This window comes from Nilaparvata lugens, chromosome X (assembly GCF_014356525.2).
Source record: "Nilaparvata lugens isolate BPH chromosome X, ASM1435652v1, whole genome shotgun sequence".
NCBI lineage: Eukaryota > Metazoa > Arthropoda > Insecta > Hemiptera > Delphacidae > Nilaparvata > Nilaparvata lugens.
In genome coordinates, this window is record NC_052518.1 from 39,455,166 (window position 1) to 39,472,828 (window position 17,663).

Genomic DNA, 17,663 nt, shown 5'->3' on the forward strand with positions numbered 1-17,663 from the left:
TGTGATTACACAATACAATAATACTTACATTATTCTTGTACAGTATATTACACCAGTTGAATCTCAACTAATATTTATATTATTGTGTACAATAATGTGTATTTTTTAGTTCTAATGGGTGCTATTCCATTCAAACCAGAATTAATTCAACCAATTTTCAATATAATTGAAACTCAAGTTCTGTTTTTGTAATAAAAAATTATCTGTGGAATAGACACTTTCTGTTTTATCAATATTTATTTGAATACAAGAGTCTCTAGATTGATTGGTTCAGGAAGTAGAATTCGGCTTTAAATCTTCAATGACAATTGAGCATATTGTCTAATGTTTTAAAGTGATCAAAACAATCATCCTATCAACCATGCATATAGTGGAATCAACCATCAGTGCACAGCCAGCTGTGAATTTGACAAAAATTTACTGAATTTATATATGAAATTGACTTGTACTTTTTATTCTCAGGTGGGCAAATCATATTCGTTTTTGTATCATTCGGCATGTATCTGGGCTGTAGAAATGTATCCCGCTATCAACGACGAAGCTATGCCTCCAGGTTCCTTTGTTACTTGCTCTAGCGACGATACAATACGGTTTTGGAATCTAGATAATTCAAACGAATCAAATAATAAAACTATGTACAGAAGGAATATATATAGCAATGTGAGTATTGCATATTTTTCAAGTAGTGTTGATTAATACTTGGTGGAGTTTCACTCGAAGCTCCCGCTGTTTTTAAGAAATCGATTATGAAAAAAAATTCGAAAGAGTCACCAGGATGGATATTTGCCTTTAAAATTTGAGTGCTTTCCTTTACTAGATGTTCCAAAAATCTGTAAAAATTATAATTAATTAACTCAGGCTATTCAATAGAAAATACAATAAAAAATCGTGCATTATTGAAACTCTTTCAGTTTAAGCTGTAAGATGTTGAGTAAAGTATATTCAAATTTGCGACTCGCCTTCAAAATGGTCTCTTGCTTTCAGGGGGAAGTTTGATCTACAGAAACATTTCATGGATAAGAAAGATTCAGCTATTTAGACATCGTTCTTCTTTGAGAACTATTTTTTGTGTTTTCTAAATCAACCTGTCCATCACCTTCGTTTTAGATATAAAAACAACATATTTCTCCCGCAACTTCAAATAACTTGACTTTTTTACAAGCAAACCTATGAAGCTGGAAACGTCTCCATAACCTAGTATAAAATAAAAAACAATATTTCCGGTATTTCAATCGTAATGCTTTCTTGTAGGAACTGCTGAAAGTGATGTACATAGACCCAGAACTGAACTATTTGAAAAATATGGATTTATCGGGTGCTGAAAAAGGTGATAATATGTCTTATGATGGAAGAAATGGAGTCAGATCTGTTCGAATCAGTCCCAATGGTAAACATTTGGCATCGGGCGACAGAGCTGGCAATATTCGGTAAGGCTCAACTTCACTAAAACTAATTTTGCTCTGCTATAATTATTTTTATAATCATGCATTGTTTCTAATAAAGCTGTGTTCTCTGATCATTTTTAATGAAAGTGTAGACTATTGATTTAGTAGAATCACTCCATCTATTAGATCCCAACTCTATTAGATGCATTGAGAGCCGAGCAGGCTTTATCTTGTCTTTGAAAAAATATCTTATAGAGAAAATGACTGAGTCTGTCCAACCCTAGAGCACTGCATGACAAATATTCTAATCTCTCTTCCTTTCCATTCTTAATTCCATTCATTCATCCATCCTACATAATACATATTCATCAACTCATCTCAACATTTTCTGTTCTTTAGTATTATATATCGTAATTATTACTCAATCAATTTTTAAAATCTTGATTAAATCACACCCTATAACGTTTGTTCCATTAATCTATTTTGAATCATTAATGCAATATTGTGTTCACTATTACTCATTCTAATATCATCCATCTTATCCATTCATCCCATTTCTAAGATTCAAATCACAAATTCACATGTTATAATATTCCTAACACCTCTATTCCATCACAATCCGGTCGTGTGTTGATGGGAAGGATATTATTTGATATCCTTCTTGAAGAATCGACAATTATTTGTTGAAACACCGCCGATTTATGAAGTTACATTACAATTTAATATTATCGTTATACTAATTGTATTTAATCTTTATTCTCATTGATTAATTATCTATACTTTGTAAAATTCGTTGAATAATCAGCATTACCGTCATTTAATGTAAATTGGTGTATAAGCCAGTAAATATTGTAACATAATATATAAATAAAGAAATCTAATGTAATCCATAATATTGATGTAGGCTAGCCCTACATGGATACTTATCATGTGAGCACGGTTGTCAAGGTGACTGTTTTGGCAACGAATTTTATAAAAAGATAACTAATTAGAGTTTTATGAGAAGCTTTATGAGAGATGTTCAAATATGGTGTTTTATTTTATTTTATCTTGTTCATAGATGTAAATTTTTAATGAATAAAGTGTTAATTACAGAAGCACATTTACAACATTGGTGTCGAAAGTGAGATAGATCATTAAAAAAATAATTGTGCTAAAAGTTTTTTATACAAAAAAAGTTTTGCATTAAAACGAGAGCAAGATCAAAAATGGAGTTGGAAGCATTCAATGAGTTGGTAAATTGGCTCTGTTAGATTTCGTCTGCCGTCCATTCTTCACTTAAGTTTCTTTGTAGTAGTTTCTTTGCAGTGTTTGAATCTTGGCGCGCTTCCGCTGCCTACTTTATTTTAATCAGCTGACTTTTCGGTCGCTCTTGTTTTTCGTCATTCTTTCCTCATTTATAGCTTTAGAATACATTGCATATTTTTTAAAGATTTTCGTCGATTGTCCTAATTAGGTTGTTTTCAGGTCTAAACTTTTTTAGCTTGCTTTTTTTGGTTCTGCGTCGTACAACACAGCGTTACCCCCTGCTTCGTCTCTCATAAACTTACTTCGTTCATTCGCTCCAATTCGCTTTTGTTCAGAGATCATATAGCTCTGCATTCTTCAAGTTTTGAAACTGTTCTTTTGCACTCAATCTCAATCTTCAGATCACTTCTCAAATGTTATAAAGTGTCTACTATCAAGTCATCAATCAATCATAAGTTTTTAACTTTGAAGTCTTAAATTTTCACAATCTTCAATTCAGTGCATCGCAACCACACGTTTCATGTATACTCAAGTGTTTTTCCAAGTTACTTTGGACCCAGGTTTTAATGAATTTCAATCAAATTGCATCTCTCAAACATTCGTTCTGCAATTCTAACTCACTTTTTACAAATTTGAGTTGTGCTCCAAGTTCTTTACATAAGATTGTCTCGCTGTTGCATCACGTTGCACTGTGACTTTGCTGCGTCGTAGCTGTTAACCACTAATAGCCACATTGTTGCCGCTTTTCTTCCCTTGGAACGACTTCATCATTTTGGATCCTCGCTCAACTCCATGTTTCTCTTGATTTGTGAGAATATTTGCTCCTCCAGTAGTCCTGCTTCTGCTGCAGCTTCCCATCGACATGTCCTGGCCTGGATATGTCCTATCTCTTGGCACTTTGAAGCTGCTAACCTTACATTGAGCTAAGTATTTTGTATTAATTTACCTTTTCTTTTACATATACGTACTATCTACTGTTTTTGATTTTCAAAATAGTTAACCAAAAAAACAGATTTTATTGACCATTTATTCATTAGGCCATCTTCATTGTCATTTTGAAATTTAGCAACTTGTTTCACATTGCCATTCACTGGCTCTAGCCTGAATTAACATGTATTTTGTACACCAAATTTTTGTGAATCTTTTCAATTATCTTTCATTCTAGTCAAAGTTATTACAATTTGACTTTTGATTACAATTATCAGCTTCAATTATTTTGGTTCTTAGTTCCATTCCCTTGCTTGGATTTGTAAGAATCTTTTTTAGAATTTTCAGCTTCAATTATTTTGGTTCTTAGTTCCATTCCCTTGCTTGGATTTGTAAGAATCTTTTTTACAATTTTCAGCTTCAATTATTGTGATTCTTAGTTCCATTCCCTTGCTTGGTTTTGTAAGAATTTTTATCATGAATGTTAACGTTTGGCAATTCCAAGCCTTTTTTACAAACTCTAGTTAATCAATTCAATTTTAACAGCCTCAATCAATTTGTTCTTTAGTTTATTCTCCAATCTAGGGTCACAAGAATCTTTGTAACATTATATATTATCTTTAGTATCTCAGTATTCAAATATTACATTTAATTTTGAAGATTAATTCATGTTTTACAATTAAATTTGATTTAATTATACTTTCATTAACTGCATTATAAGTCATAACTGCATTAGAAGTCACTTTCTAGATTGTATTATCAGTATTGTATTTCTCGTTGAAATTGCATTCCAGTAACATCACTTATATCAATTTTTATTAGAAGGTTTTCACACTCAATCCTTTTAATATTTTCTAATACTATAGTTTTCATCTATTTTATTTGAAATTTTGCTTACCTGTAACTACAACTCAGAAGTAATAAGAAACTTTAGCATCACATTGATTGTTGATTGCTCACATGTAAAAAAACATCACATTTTAAAGTGTAGTTATTAATTTTTTGGAATTTCATCAATTGAATTATTATTGTCATTCATTCTTGACTCAATATATGTTTACTTGCACTTCTAGAACTTTTGTATGTTCAAGTTTTATCTTGCACCAATCTTTGATTTATCAAAATATAACCTTGTATGATTATAAACCTATTGTTCTCATTTGGCATTGACCTTTCCTAATATTCATTAATTAGATTTCCCTAAGCTATCTAGCTACCAGTAACCAATCTTTGATTTATCAAAATATAATCTTGTATGATTATAAACCTATTGTTCTCATTTGGCATTGACCTTTCCTAATATTCATTAATTAGATTTCCCTAAGCTATCTAGCTACCAGTAACTTTAATGATCGTTTTGCATTCAATTTCTGATCAATTTTGAATGTACAACAATCATTTGAAACTTTATGTAGGATTGGGTTAGATTCAGAAATAACACTCTTAGTTGTTTCATTTATTTATTACCAAAGTCCACTGCTCTTTTCATCCAGATCATACAGGCTCAAAGAAGGTATGCTAGAATCTGTATCTAATATAAGACAAAACTTGCAACAGGTTATCGAGGAAAATTTGCAAATTGTTTGAGATTGTTTATGTTAGTGTTGATGGGGAAAAGAAAAAATGCTGGATGACTTTTAGAAGAATCATGGCCATTGGTTTGCTCTGGACTTTGTTGAGCCTTTTAGGTTGGCTCTGAGATATATGTATAACATTGTTAGTGTGCCACAAGTTATAGTGATTTACTCACAGGGGAATCTGATCATGAGGAGAGGCTTACAAGGATACAAGCGATTGGAGTCAATGTTCTTGTAACCTGGTTTGACTGATTTTAAACATTTTATAAATTTTAAAACAAGATTTTATCAATTTGAATTTCTTTGTCTGATTAATGAAGAATGATTTTAATCAAATAGATGAATTGAGAATGATCTGACTGCTTGTGAAATGGTTTTAAATAATAAAGTTATTCAAAAACAATGCCAAGATACGAGGGATATTTCTATCTCTCGACCTAGAGTATCAGAGATGAATAGTCGGAAGCAACATTGTTTTGTGCCTCAAACAAGTCACACATAGCGTGTGGGCACAGGTAAACTACCTAGGATGTGCAGGTTACGACATGTATTAGGTTATGCATAAGTGAGAAAATCAGGAGCAAGTAAGTGTGTTACTAGCTCGAATGGGACTCCTCAGTCCTCAGCATGTAGCTGTGAGGGAGCAGAGTTGTCCGGAACTGCAGAAGCATGGCTGTCTGGCAGGGAGGAAGCGTGACTTGTTTGGAGCTGCAGGGAAGAAGCACGGTTGTCTGGGACTGCAGAATCATGGCTATCTGGCAGGGAGGAAGTGTGTCTGTCCTGAGGTTTGGCTGAGCAGAGTATTTTTCGATTTAGAGGTTTGAGACATCGTTGGTGGGGACGCGATGAAGCCCCCAAGGTGGATGATCAAATGCTGCTATATCTGATTGTTCAAGTTTGTTATTTGCAATAATTGAATTTGGCATTTAAAAAAAATGCTTAAAATTAGAAAGAGCAAGGAAAGGCCCGTACTACATTGTGAAGCGGATATTGTGTACAGGATCAAGAAACTGAATGAATAATCAAACCAAAGGTTGTACACATTAATCTCGTCTAGCACCTTATCAGGGAAATCTGGATATTGAAGACCAACATCCCTAAGGATCCCCCCTTAGGGATGTTGGTCTTCAATGTGATGTAGGCTAGCTAGGCATGGATACTTATCATGTGATCACGGTTGTCAAGGTGACAATCTTTTAGTTATGTTTTTATTTTATAAAAAGATAACTAGTTAGAGTTTTATGAGAGATGTTCAAAGATGGTGTTTTATTTTATTTTAGCTTGTTCATAGATGTAAACTTTTAATGAATAAAGTGTTAATTACAAAAGCACATTTACGACAATATTAATAAATTGAGAAGAATCATGGCCCTTTGATTCAAATTGTGAGTTTCCAACTTGTTGTTACTCAATTTGGGTTGAAACAATTCAAATAAAAACTATTAAAACATATTATGAGTATGAAATGTTGATACATCGATGTTCAAGAATCATATTTTTTGCCGTGAACGAATTCTTAGCAATTATCTTGCGGGAAAAGATTTAATTAGTGTGATTTAAAATTCCACTTGAGAAAGTATATTGGCATTCTCTTTCAAGTGCAATAGAATAAGATCAACAATGTTGGTTTTATTTCTAAAATAAGAGATACAATGAAGACTTACCGAAAACGAATTTGTCCATCTAGAATACAATTTGAACTAAATTAGTGTATCTACAGCGTTTAGAACTTTAGTTTTGCTTCCTTTCTTTACATTGCAAACGTTTTTTTTTTTTAGAATCCATGATTTGAACTCACTGCAACAGTTGTGTCTGATTGAAGCACATGATGCTGAAGTTCTGTGTTTGGAGTATTCACAATCCTGTTCCATCCATGAGACATCTGATAATACTTCCTGTAATTTTCTGGCGTCGGCATCAAGAGATCGTCTCATTCATGTATTCGATGTAGACCAGGTAACAGAAAACGTTACTTGAATTAATAATGATTACTGGCCATCTATAGCAATATACTAGCTTGAAAGAATAACTAGTTTCTTGTATTGTTTGTTGAGGATAACCTAACTGTGATTTTGTAGTAACCATAATTTTTTACATTTGGAAAAATATTTATTTTTCTATTAATATTGTAAAACCCGTGTTTTTTGTGGTTGAAAGCTGAAACCGATTATGTCTATTCTAGTATTGTTGACCTCGAATTTAAAATTCATCATGCAATACAAAGACACTAATAAAAACATGAAAAAGAAGATTAATATGTTGTGTTTTTACCAAGCCTGTCAATGAGCATATGATCATCAATATTCAATAAATTCAACCAGGCTAGGATAACAGTTCTTGATAAAAAAATGTATTCCCGTCTATATTCAGTCTATTCTTATCTATCCTATAAAATATTGGCCGTGAAACGTGGTTCTATTGAATTGGAAAACACATCATCCATTGGAGCGATTGTTCTTGTTGATTCAATTTAGTTTTTATTCATTAATATTTAATACTGAATAGTCATCATGTAGAAAGCCAATAGTGTAAGAAAATATCAATTCGATCAAATTATCCAATTCAGCATGTTTTAAAAATGATCTGATTTATGTTTTTCTTTACTGTTTTTACAATTAATACAAGTAATGTTTCACAGGATTATAATTTTGTACAAACGTTGGATGATCATTCGTCTTCAATTACTGCTGTACGGTTCTTGAATACTCAAAATCAACTGCAAATGGTGTCATGTGGGGCTGATAAATCTATTATATTCAGACAACTTCAAGGGGTGAGTCATATCACATCTATGATTTTTGATTATCTTCTATTCAAAATCTATCAACTTTAGTTGTTCAAAGTGTTGAAGATGTGAGGAAATGTTACTAATGTAAATAAGTATTTATTAACATTGGGAAAAATGAAATTTTATAGTTCAGATTTAAAATGTATCTTGGAAACGGTTTGATATATCTATGGGCGGTTTCCACCAATAAATATTTTCCTAATTGCATACCGGTAACCACCTTCCCATTTAAAAAATGAACTTTCATTCATAATGTTGGACGAAAATGTTTAAATCACAGAAAACTAGTATTCCAGTAAGAAAGTAAATTCGTACTAGTATTTCAAATACACCGTGTCCCACGAAGAGGTTTACACATTTAATTTTATATTTTGTGCCCATTCATACACCGAACTCTTTTAAATTTTACACAGTTTACAAAGTAGGTTCTGAAAATATTCTGTGAACATTTTAGCTTCCTAACCTTCGTAGAAACAAAATAGCGGCATATTGAAAATTTTACCAATTCGCTTCCTATAAAAACTACTTTCATGAGTTATTATCTGATTTGCTTACTATGTTGTGGTAGTCATGCCTCATTCGATGGTACCAGAAATGGATCAAGCAATCTTCCAACAAGACGTTGCTCCATCTCATTCCGCAAATCATGTCAAGCAATCACTAAATGACTAATCTACCTAATCATGGAGTTCTCAAAGAATCCAGTAGTACTACTCGCCTACGTACTGTATTTGAAACCAGTGCCAAAACCACAACTGGTATTTCCTTAAACCAGATTCTGCTTACTGGAAGGAAAATGCAGACCAACATTTGTGATTTGTTGCTTATCTTCCGACTGCACAAGATTTGTTTCTCTTGTGATATACGCCAATGTACAGGCAGATCAAAGTTCATCCTGATGATCAGTGCTATCAGTTTATTTTATGGCATATATTATAGATCCTACTCAATCTGCTTCAGTCTTCAAGTTGACTACAGTAACATATGGAATGAGCTGCTCTCCGTATCTTGCTATTAGAACTCTTCACCAACTTGCCACTGAGGAAGGTGACTCCTATTCAGAAGCTGCTGAAATTCTGCGCTCTCAAACCTTTGTTGATGATGTCATTGCCGGTGCAGACTCTGAAGAAGAGGCTTCAAGACTACAACAACAACTGATCTCACTCCTCAAATATGGTGGATTTGAACTACGAAAATGGACTTCAAATTCCAACTCAACTCTTTCCAGCCTGCCTGATGGTCACCTTGAGACTCCTGCATTTCTTCAAGATGATCATCAACAACCTCACTTCACAATCCTGGGCATCCAGTGGTCAGCATCAAATGATTGTTTTACATATAACCTCAACCTACCTCATGATGCTACAACTAAACGCACGGTATTCAGCGTGATTGCCAAGATCTATGACCCCTGTGGCTTTCTCTCTCCAGTGGTATTGTGGGCTAAATGCTTCATGCAACTACTCTGGACCAAGCGTCTAGATTGGGATCAACATTTGCCTCCTGAATTGCTGGCAATGTGGCGAGATTTCGTTGACACATCAGCCACACTCCGCGACATTTCAATACCACGAGCTCTAAAATCATTTCAGTCTAGCAATACTGAATTACATGGCTTTGCTGATGCTTCTGAACGTGGATTTGCTGCAGTGATATACCTCAGATCATCACAGAATGATACTTCTGCCAATGTTCAGTTACTTGTTTCTAAAACTCGAGTAGCCCCTTTGAAAAAACTCACTCTACCACGTTTGGAATTGTGTGCTGCTCACTTACTTGCTCAGTTGAGGTCATATGTCATCTCAACCTTTCATAAAAAACTAGAGTTCTCTTCTATCACATTATGGTGTGATTCTGCTGTAACCTTGACTTGGCTGCAGACTCCTCCTCATCGGCTCAAAACTTTTGTGGCAAACCGTGTTGCTCAAACGCAAGAACTGGTACCCTCTGACAGCTGGAGACATATTTCTGGTGAACAGAACCCTGCCGATTGTGCCTCACGTGGAATACTTCCTGCTGAATTACCTTCTCACAACTCGTGGTGGACAGGCCCATCCTGGCTACAGGAACCTCCTGACCTCTGGCCAATTCCTGCATTCACTCCTGTGGAACTGGCTGAGACTGATGAAAGCAAACCTCTATCGCCCGTCACTCTTATTGCTACAGCGCCTCAAGAATGGGATCTACTTCACAAATTCTCTTCATTCAGCCAACTTCAGCATGTTATGGTCTACATCCTACGCTTCATTTATAATACTCGTCATCCACAGAAAAGACTTGGATCTCTCACCTCCCAGGAATTGATTGACACAAAATCTGCAATTTTCAAGCAAGTTCAAGACTCAGCATTTCGACAAGACATTGACATGCTCAAAAAGGAAAAATCTTAACAGTATCAACCTCACTTCGCCGTCTTTCTCCATTTGTCGATGATGATGGTCTCCTGCGAGTTGGAGGTCGCTTAAATCAATCTCATCTATCAGTGGATTTTCAACATCCTGTCATCCTTCCAAAACGTCATCATGTGGTCAACCTCCTGATTGATTCCTACCACAAACAATATCTACACTCTGAAGCTCAATTAACTCAATCTCTTCTTGCACATGTCTGGATCCTCTCTGCACGCAGTATAATCCGCTCTCGAATTTCCAAATGTCATGTCTGTTTTCGACATAAACCTCGCCATGACATTCCACCAATGGGACAACTACCTCAGCCTTGAGTGACACCCTCTCGTCCTTTCCACAATACTGGAATTGATTACGGTGGTCCATTTAACATCAAGGTGCATAATCTATGCTCCACTTCTATCACCAAGACCTACATCTGTGCTTTTGTATGCATGGTGATGAAAGCAATCCAAATTGAAGTAGTAACTGACTTGTCCTCTGAAGCATTCATTGCTGCTTTGAAGAGATTTGTTTCTCGGCGTGGCCTCTGTAAAAACCTCTATTCTGACTGTGGGACAAATTTTGTTGGTGCTAACAATATTTTCCAGGCTCTTCTCAAGTCAAAACGAATCCTACTTTCTGAGTCTGCTGCTAATCAAGGCATCGTTTTCCACTTCAACCCACCTGCCGCTCCTCATCAGGGTGGCCTCTGGGAAGCAGCCATCAAGAGTATCAAACACCACCTCCGCCGTGTCATTGGTGAACAAATACTGACACTTGTTGAATTCACTACGCTCATCACTCAAATAGAGGCAATACTAAATTCTCGACCTTTACTCCTCTGTCAAATGATCCAACTGATATATCCGCCCTAACACCAGGTCATTTCTTGACTGGATCACCATTGGTTGCCATTCCTGAAGAAGATTATCAAGATGTCAACCTCAATCGCCTCAAACACTGGAAACTTATTGAAGCATTCCATCAACACATCTGGAAGAATTGGCTTTTGGAATACATCCACACCCTTCAACAGAAAACCAAATGGAACAAGGCTAATCACAATCTACAGGTTGGAGATCTTGTCATGGTCCATCAACCTACTCCACCTCTCACATGGCCACTAGCCCGCATTATTGATGTCTATCCAGGAAAGGATGGAGTTGTATGAGTGGTTCACTTGAAGACTCAACAAGGAACTCTGACTCGTCCATCACACAAATTGTTTCCGCTACCCTCGAACTTCGAGTGATTTTAATGCCAAGTTTGGCATACTTGTAAATAGTATCATGAACTCTATTATTATTCTCCAGTTGTAGTTTTATTTTGTTATTGTTGAATCCTAGGAGGATTCAAGGCCCCCGCTATGTTTCGTATTTAGTATTACCATTTTATTGTAGCTTGAGAGTCCTAAGCTCATTTGTAATTTGCCGCCAGCCCTCAGTTAGTTACTTGTGGTTGCGCAGTTACCCTTTCTTTGTAATCTAGCACATGCGTTCAGTGGAAGCGTCCCTGTTTTTGCATTCGTAGTAAGTGACCGTCAGGAGAAACTTCTAAACCGCTCTCGTTCTTATTATTACCAGTATTGTGGAAAACCTCATTTAATTCTTATTATGATAAATTATTATACCGGCCGTGACAAACCGTAATTCATACCTCAATCCTTCCCGCAATATTGTTCCACCTCATTTCCGACCTTTTACCGCAAATAGTGAAATACCTAAAAGTGCTTCAAGACATTTATCATCGACGCTACGTGTGGCCACACCAACGAACCAACGCTTCAACTACTTATGGTGAAAAGGAACAATATCAATGTATTTAGATTCATTTATAAATTTCATTATTTTTATCCTCGCATCGCGTTTTGTGGTATCCTCACCCTTTCCTCTGGTCCTCCATTTTAATACAGTCTTATTCTCTACTCCTTTTATTTCTTCAATATCCTCAATCCCGAACAAGTGTGTTGCTGTGTTTGGGTTTCAATTTGAATAATTTTTGACTTTGAGGATTTTCATAAGGCTATGTTCTAGGTTTTTATTTAAAAGTCATATTGCCCTAAAGTGCAGCAATAGAAATATTTTATAAAACCAAAAACACCTTTTTAATGTTTTTAAAGGTTCGTTTTTCAATATTCCGCCATTTTGTTTCTACGAAGGTTAGGGTGTTGAAATTTTCCCAGAATATTTTTAGAACCTACTTTGTAAACTGTGTGAAATTTAAAAAAGTTCGGTGCATGAATGGGCATGTAATATAAAATGAAACGTGTGAACCTCTTCGTGGGACACAGTGTATATGTAGGATTCCCAATTACACTTGCCCTCAAATTATCATCTTATACTAAATATGAAGCCATTCCCAAACTATTCACCCTGTATTTATAAGAAAACCTCAATCAATGTGATGTGAATGAAATATAGCATTCATTTCATGAAATGAATAGTTTTTTATTTTTACTTTTGTTTTCAGGGGCAATTTTCAAGAGGCCATAATGCAGCAGGAAAAACAACCCTGTATGATATGGAAGTAGATTGTATGCAAAAGCATATTTTAACTGCTTGTCAAGATCGCAACATTCGTGTTTATAGTATAAATAGTGGTAAACATACGAAAACATTCAAGGGCTCTGTTGGTGAAGATGGTTCCTTAATTAAGGTTGGTTTCATTCTCTTATTCTATTTCAAATTTCAAAAATATTCAATTCGCTTAATATTCTGTGATAAGTATATTTTTGTTTGCAGTATTGCTATTTCACGTTAATGATAATTTGTATATTTGTGTTTATAACTGTACAATTTCAGTTTCATCAACACTGCCGTTTATGATGACCACTTTTCATTTGTACCCAATAAGATCATCGTTCAGTGATCCGTGCTTTGTGATCGGAAAGTGTATCAGGGGCTAAAACTAATTTGTAGACACTCCGCTGTGGCAAAATCGGGGAGTTGGATCTCACTAGGCATCAAACCTGCATCATTGTAGAAATCAATCTGAAAAATACTCTTCCCATATTGTAAAGAAAATTGTCTGTGAATTTTGACCTCTGATACATTTACCGACCATAAAGCACGTATCACTGAACGATGCTTTTTGGTGCAAATGAAATAAATGAAAAGTGGAGCTGTCATGAATAACAGCATGGAACTAAACTAGCAGCTAGAAACTTGCACAGTTATAAACACGAACATTCAAAGCATGCATGATTAACGTGGAACATTACATTATTTCCATTATTAACTAACATATATCTATACTTTTGATAATTTTATCAATAATATTTTGTTTTCTGAGGATGACGCCCTCATGAGCTTTAGGCTTGTGCATTGGTTATATAATGGATGATGATGATGATGATGAGATATGATGGATCCACAGCTTGTAGTGTATTGATTTAGTTGTTTCGTTAGAATTGTTAATTATCATTTAGTTTTGAATTGTAAAGTATATTTACTATTTTTATGTTTAACTTATAATCGTGGGTTAAATGGAAGAGGGGTTTTATTGCCTCAATTTCGCCCACATCACTTTTATTGTAAAGTGTTGATTAAAGTCACAACTTGATAAACTTGATTTGAAGTCATTTATCTATCTATTTATGTATCTTATTTGAAGTGGGCTCCGAACCACTCAGATAAGTGGTTCTATTTAGAGGAGTTGGCTTTTCAAGTGGTAACTCTTACAACCAGAATATCAATCGCATGGAGCTTATCTTATGTTATCGATAGCTTATCAGCGCGACCACGACACCAATCCCTTCCCAGCTATTATTATTATTATTACTATACTTGTGACCTATGTACGCATCAGAATAAATGAATAAATAATTGTGGATAATATTTTTCTTACTCTCGTAAATACATTCAATGATAGCTTAAAAGTTGATGGCTGGTCTGTAAATTACAGGTTAGTAGTTGATGGTTGGTTTGTAAATTACAGGTTAGTTTGGATCCAAGTGGAATAATTGTAGCGAGCAGTTGCACGGACAAAACATTGTGCATATACGACTATTACTCGGGAGAATGCCTGGCGACAATGTTGGGCCATTCAGAGCTGGCCACAGGTCTGCGTTTCACTAATGACTGCAGGCGACTCATCTCTGCGTCGGGTGATGGCTGCATATTCGTCTGGAAGGTTCCTCATGATCTGGTCGTCACTATGCATGCACGGCTGTCTCAGCAAGCTGCAAGAGCTGGCAAGTAAGTAATTTCGCATTTCGACTAATTGCAAACTTAAAATTTACGCTTTATTCTCGCACCGTAACTACAATAAACGAATAACTAGAGTTCGGGAGCCAAGTGCTCTCGTAGAGTAATTGTGTAGAACAGTAGAAGTAACTAAAAGGGTAAAACCTATCTCAATGGGGGCATGGGACGGTAAAGCGAGAACAATACAACTACGAGACCCTTTGGCAGGTAGACTTAGCACATTCTCGACCCTTGTGCAATGAAGCGTATACCCCCATCTTGTTAAGTTTAGTGACGTTATTCCACACTTTGACTTTTACTCGTGGATTCCCATTTCCGTGGTCTGTACAGTTTCATCGAAGTTATAATTTCAACTATTAGACAGTCTATATTCTGTAGCTCTTGGTGCAACATGGAGCTCCTGCAAAGCTTATCAAGATGCAACAGATATCTGAACCGTGAAGGCATTACCACTTCTTATTAATGTACAATCTAATTTCGAGTCAAAGGATATGCCCGTCGTGTGGTAAAAACCAAATGGTGAGTTTCACGCAAATATGATTCTAGTATAATGATATAACGATTCTATAACTCGTATCAGGTCAGGTTATCAAAGATGTACACAAATTGTTTCAAAAAGAATTTTTAAGTCATTCTTATTAAATTTAGAAAAATAGAGCTCATTTATAAGAACAGTTGAATTTCATCATTATGGGACAACATTTTGATCCAATTCTAATATTATGAAAGAACAATTATAATAGAATAGCTATACCAAACTTTATTCAACAGATGAACTTATACATTTCTATATAAAACTAATTATTTAGTGCAACTTGATATTTTTCTAACAATACATAATATGTCGAGTTGTAAGTTGCGGACCAGAGTGTTGGATTTTGGAGTAGGTTTTGAAAATATATTTTATGCTGCCAAACCTATCTGGATGGGGGCATAAAGAGATCTATTATTCAATATTGGTTAAGCATTGACTTGGGTTGACAGTTATTGTTTCCCATTCCACCGGCGTTGAAGGAGGGGTATTGTTCTCTCTTGACCATTCCATGCCCCCATCCAGATAGGTTTCACCCACTAAAACTATTAATTGATTCATAAGGAAATTAATGCGCAGTCAGCTCCAACAATGGGGTTGAGTATTGTTTTTACATATATATGTTTTATATGTAAATAGTGACATTTGCGTGACTTGCGGTAGCCACACAACGAATATAAAAACCCCACTTTTTACATACATGTTTATTTGGATGTGCGTGACATAATGAATGCACTGACACGTTGTGATTTGTATATTTCTATTTTTGAAAATTCCAAAGAGTCAGTATTGATATTGTAGAACCGTTCAATAATGAAATTAAAATATGTGACCATGAAACCATGGTTTAGATCAATGTTGAATTGACAGAATCTGTGTATTTCTATTTATATTTTCAATGTCAGATTGTATTATGACTGTGAAGGATAACATAATAATAAACACTGGCTTTTATAAAACTGACTCTACTTTTCCTATCCACAAGCCGCTTTATTTAACTCAGGCTAGCCTTAACTATTGTGATGTGTAATGAGAATGATAAACGTCCGTATTAGTTTTCAGAAGGTAACATCATTCCACTTGTAGTATGTGACTTCATATTGCATATAAGCTATGGACTATTTACTGAAAAAAAATCTGCTTATAGAAAATATAATTATTTTTGTTTGTTTTGTGCAGGAAGTTGAATGGCATCGGTATAATTTCTGAAGCTGAAAACTTTGGATCAGGGTCACTTGAAATGTTGGATCCAAATGCAAATACTGTTCCAACTGATAATGATTATAGGTAAAGTATCCTGAATTCAATATCATTCACATTTTCAGCAAGTTATGGGAGTGTACTGTAAACATTTCATTGAAGTGTAGAACTCTTGTTTGTGAAAACCATTGTTCTACGTTATTTATACATTGAAAAAAACTTCATCACTTATGCAGTCCTGATTCCATAACAGAGGATTTGAAGAGACAAGGCTACAAGGTCCTGGACGTTGACAACAAACTCAAGTAAAAGATAAAAGAGCCACTTGACGTGTTCCTCCGATCCTTCAACTGCATGGAAGATGTTAGGGAAATTTCCGAATCGAAGACTGACCAAGACTGTGGAAGTTAAAGCCATCAAGAAGGCAAAGCTGTTAGCTCAGTGTAAGCAATTCCAAGTCTATGGACAAAAAAATTACTGCAATATGGAACCAATACGTGTAAAGTATGCGGGAAAGCATTCTACAAAGTAATTGCAAAAAGTCCAATGCTTCACAAAAACGTGTTCATTGTGGATAGGCTCATCCAGCAAGTTACAGAGGGTACACTGTGGCAATTGAACTAAAGAAAATCCGAAGCGAGGCACACAAAAATAAAACTAATCCTCATAAGAGCACAGGTGGTCAAAATCCAATTTCCAAACCCACTGAAAAAAATACGAATTTGACTGGGACTAAAACTAATAAAACATATGCACAAAATGTCATAGGCAATCCAATAGTATACACACACACACACACACACACACACACACACCACACACACACACACACACATATATATATATATATATATATATTATATATATATATATATATATATATAGCACTTAACAGAAAACACTTTAAAGTCTTATAATATAATATAAACAGGATAGACACGACACGGATAGATTAAAAACACTTAAAATCTTACATTTAAACGAGAATTTTCGGGAGCTGGGCCCCCTTTGTCAATCAACCAGGAAGTCTGGTTGATTGAAAATCGACTTCCTGGGGCCCAGGAAGATTGACAAAGGGGGCCCAGCTCCCGAAAATTCTCGTTTAAATGTAAGTTTTTAAGTGTTTTTAATCTATCCGTGTCGTGTCTATCCTGTTTATATTTATATTATAATATAAAAACACTTAAAATATATATAAACACTTAAAAGTGTTTTCTGTTAAGTGCTATATATAGAAAACACTTCTAAGTTTGTAATATAAATTAAAACAGGTGACACAAGACATAAATAGATTGAAAACACTTGAAAACTTACATTAGAAACGGAAATTTTCGGGAACTGAGTTCCCTTCCTAAACCGAGCAGACTGCAGTTTGAAATCCAATGGTGTAGCTTATGAATTGATAGAAAAG

At 35.1% G+C, this 17,663-nt stretch overlaps 1 protein-coding gene across 1 annotated transcript in view; it reads left to right on the plus strand.

The window, feature by feature from the left end:
* Window positions 1-17,663, plus strand: part of LOC111046958 (mitogen-activated protein kinase-binding protein 1) — a gene marked incomplete at its 5' end in the record, with an annotated part of 142,318 nt that overhangs the window by 32,548 nt on the left and 92,107 nt on the right. The window contains 7 exon segments of the mRNA XM_039443242.1: window positions 463-660; window positions 1,252-1,427; window positions 6,916-7,093; window positions 7,776-7,910; window positions 12,785-12,970; window positions 14,252-14,511; window positions 16,232-16,339. Coding sequence (XP_039299176.1) covers window positions 463-660; window positions 1,252-1,427; window positions 6,916-7,093; window positions 7,776-7,910; window positions 12,785-12,970; window positions 14,252-14,511; window positions 16,232-16,339 — 1,241 coding nt within the window.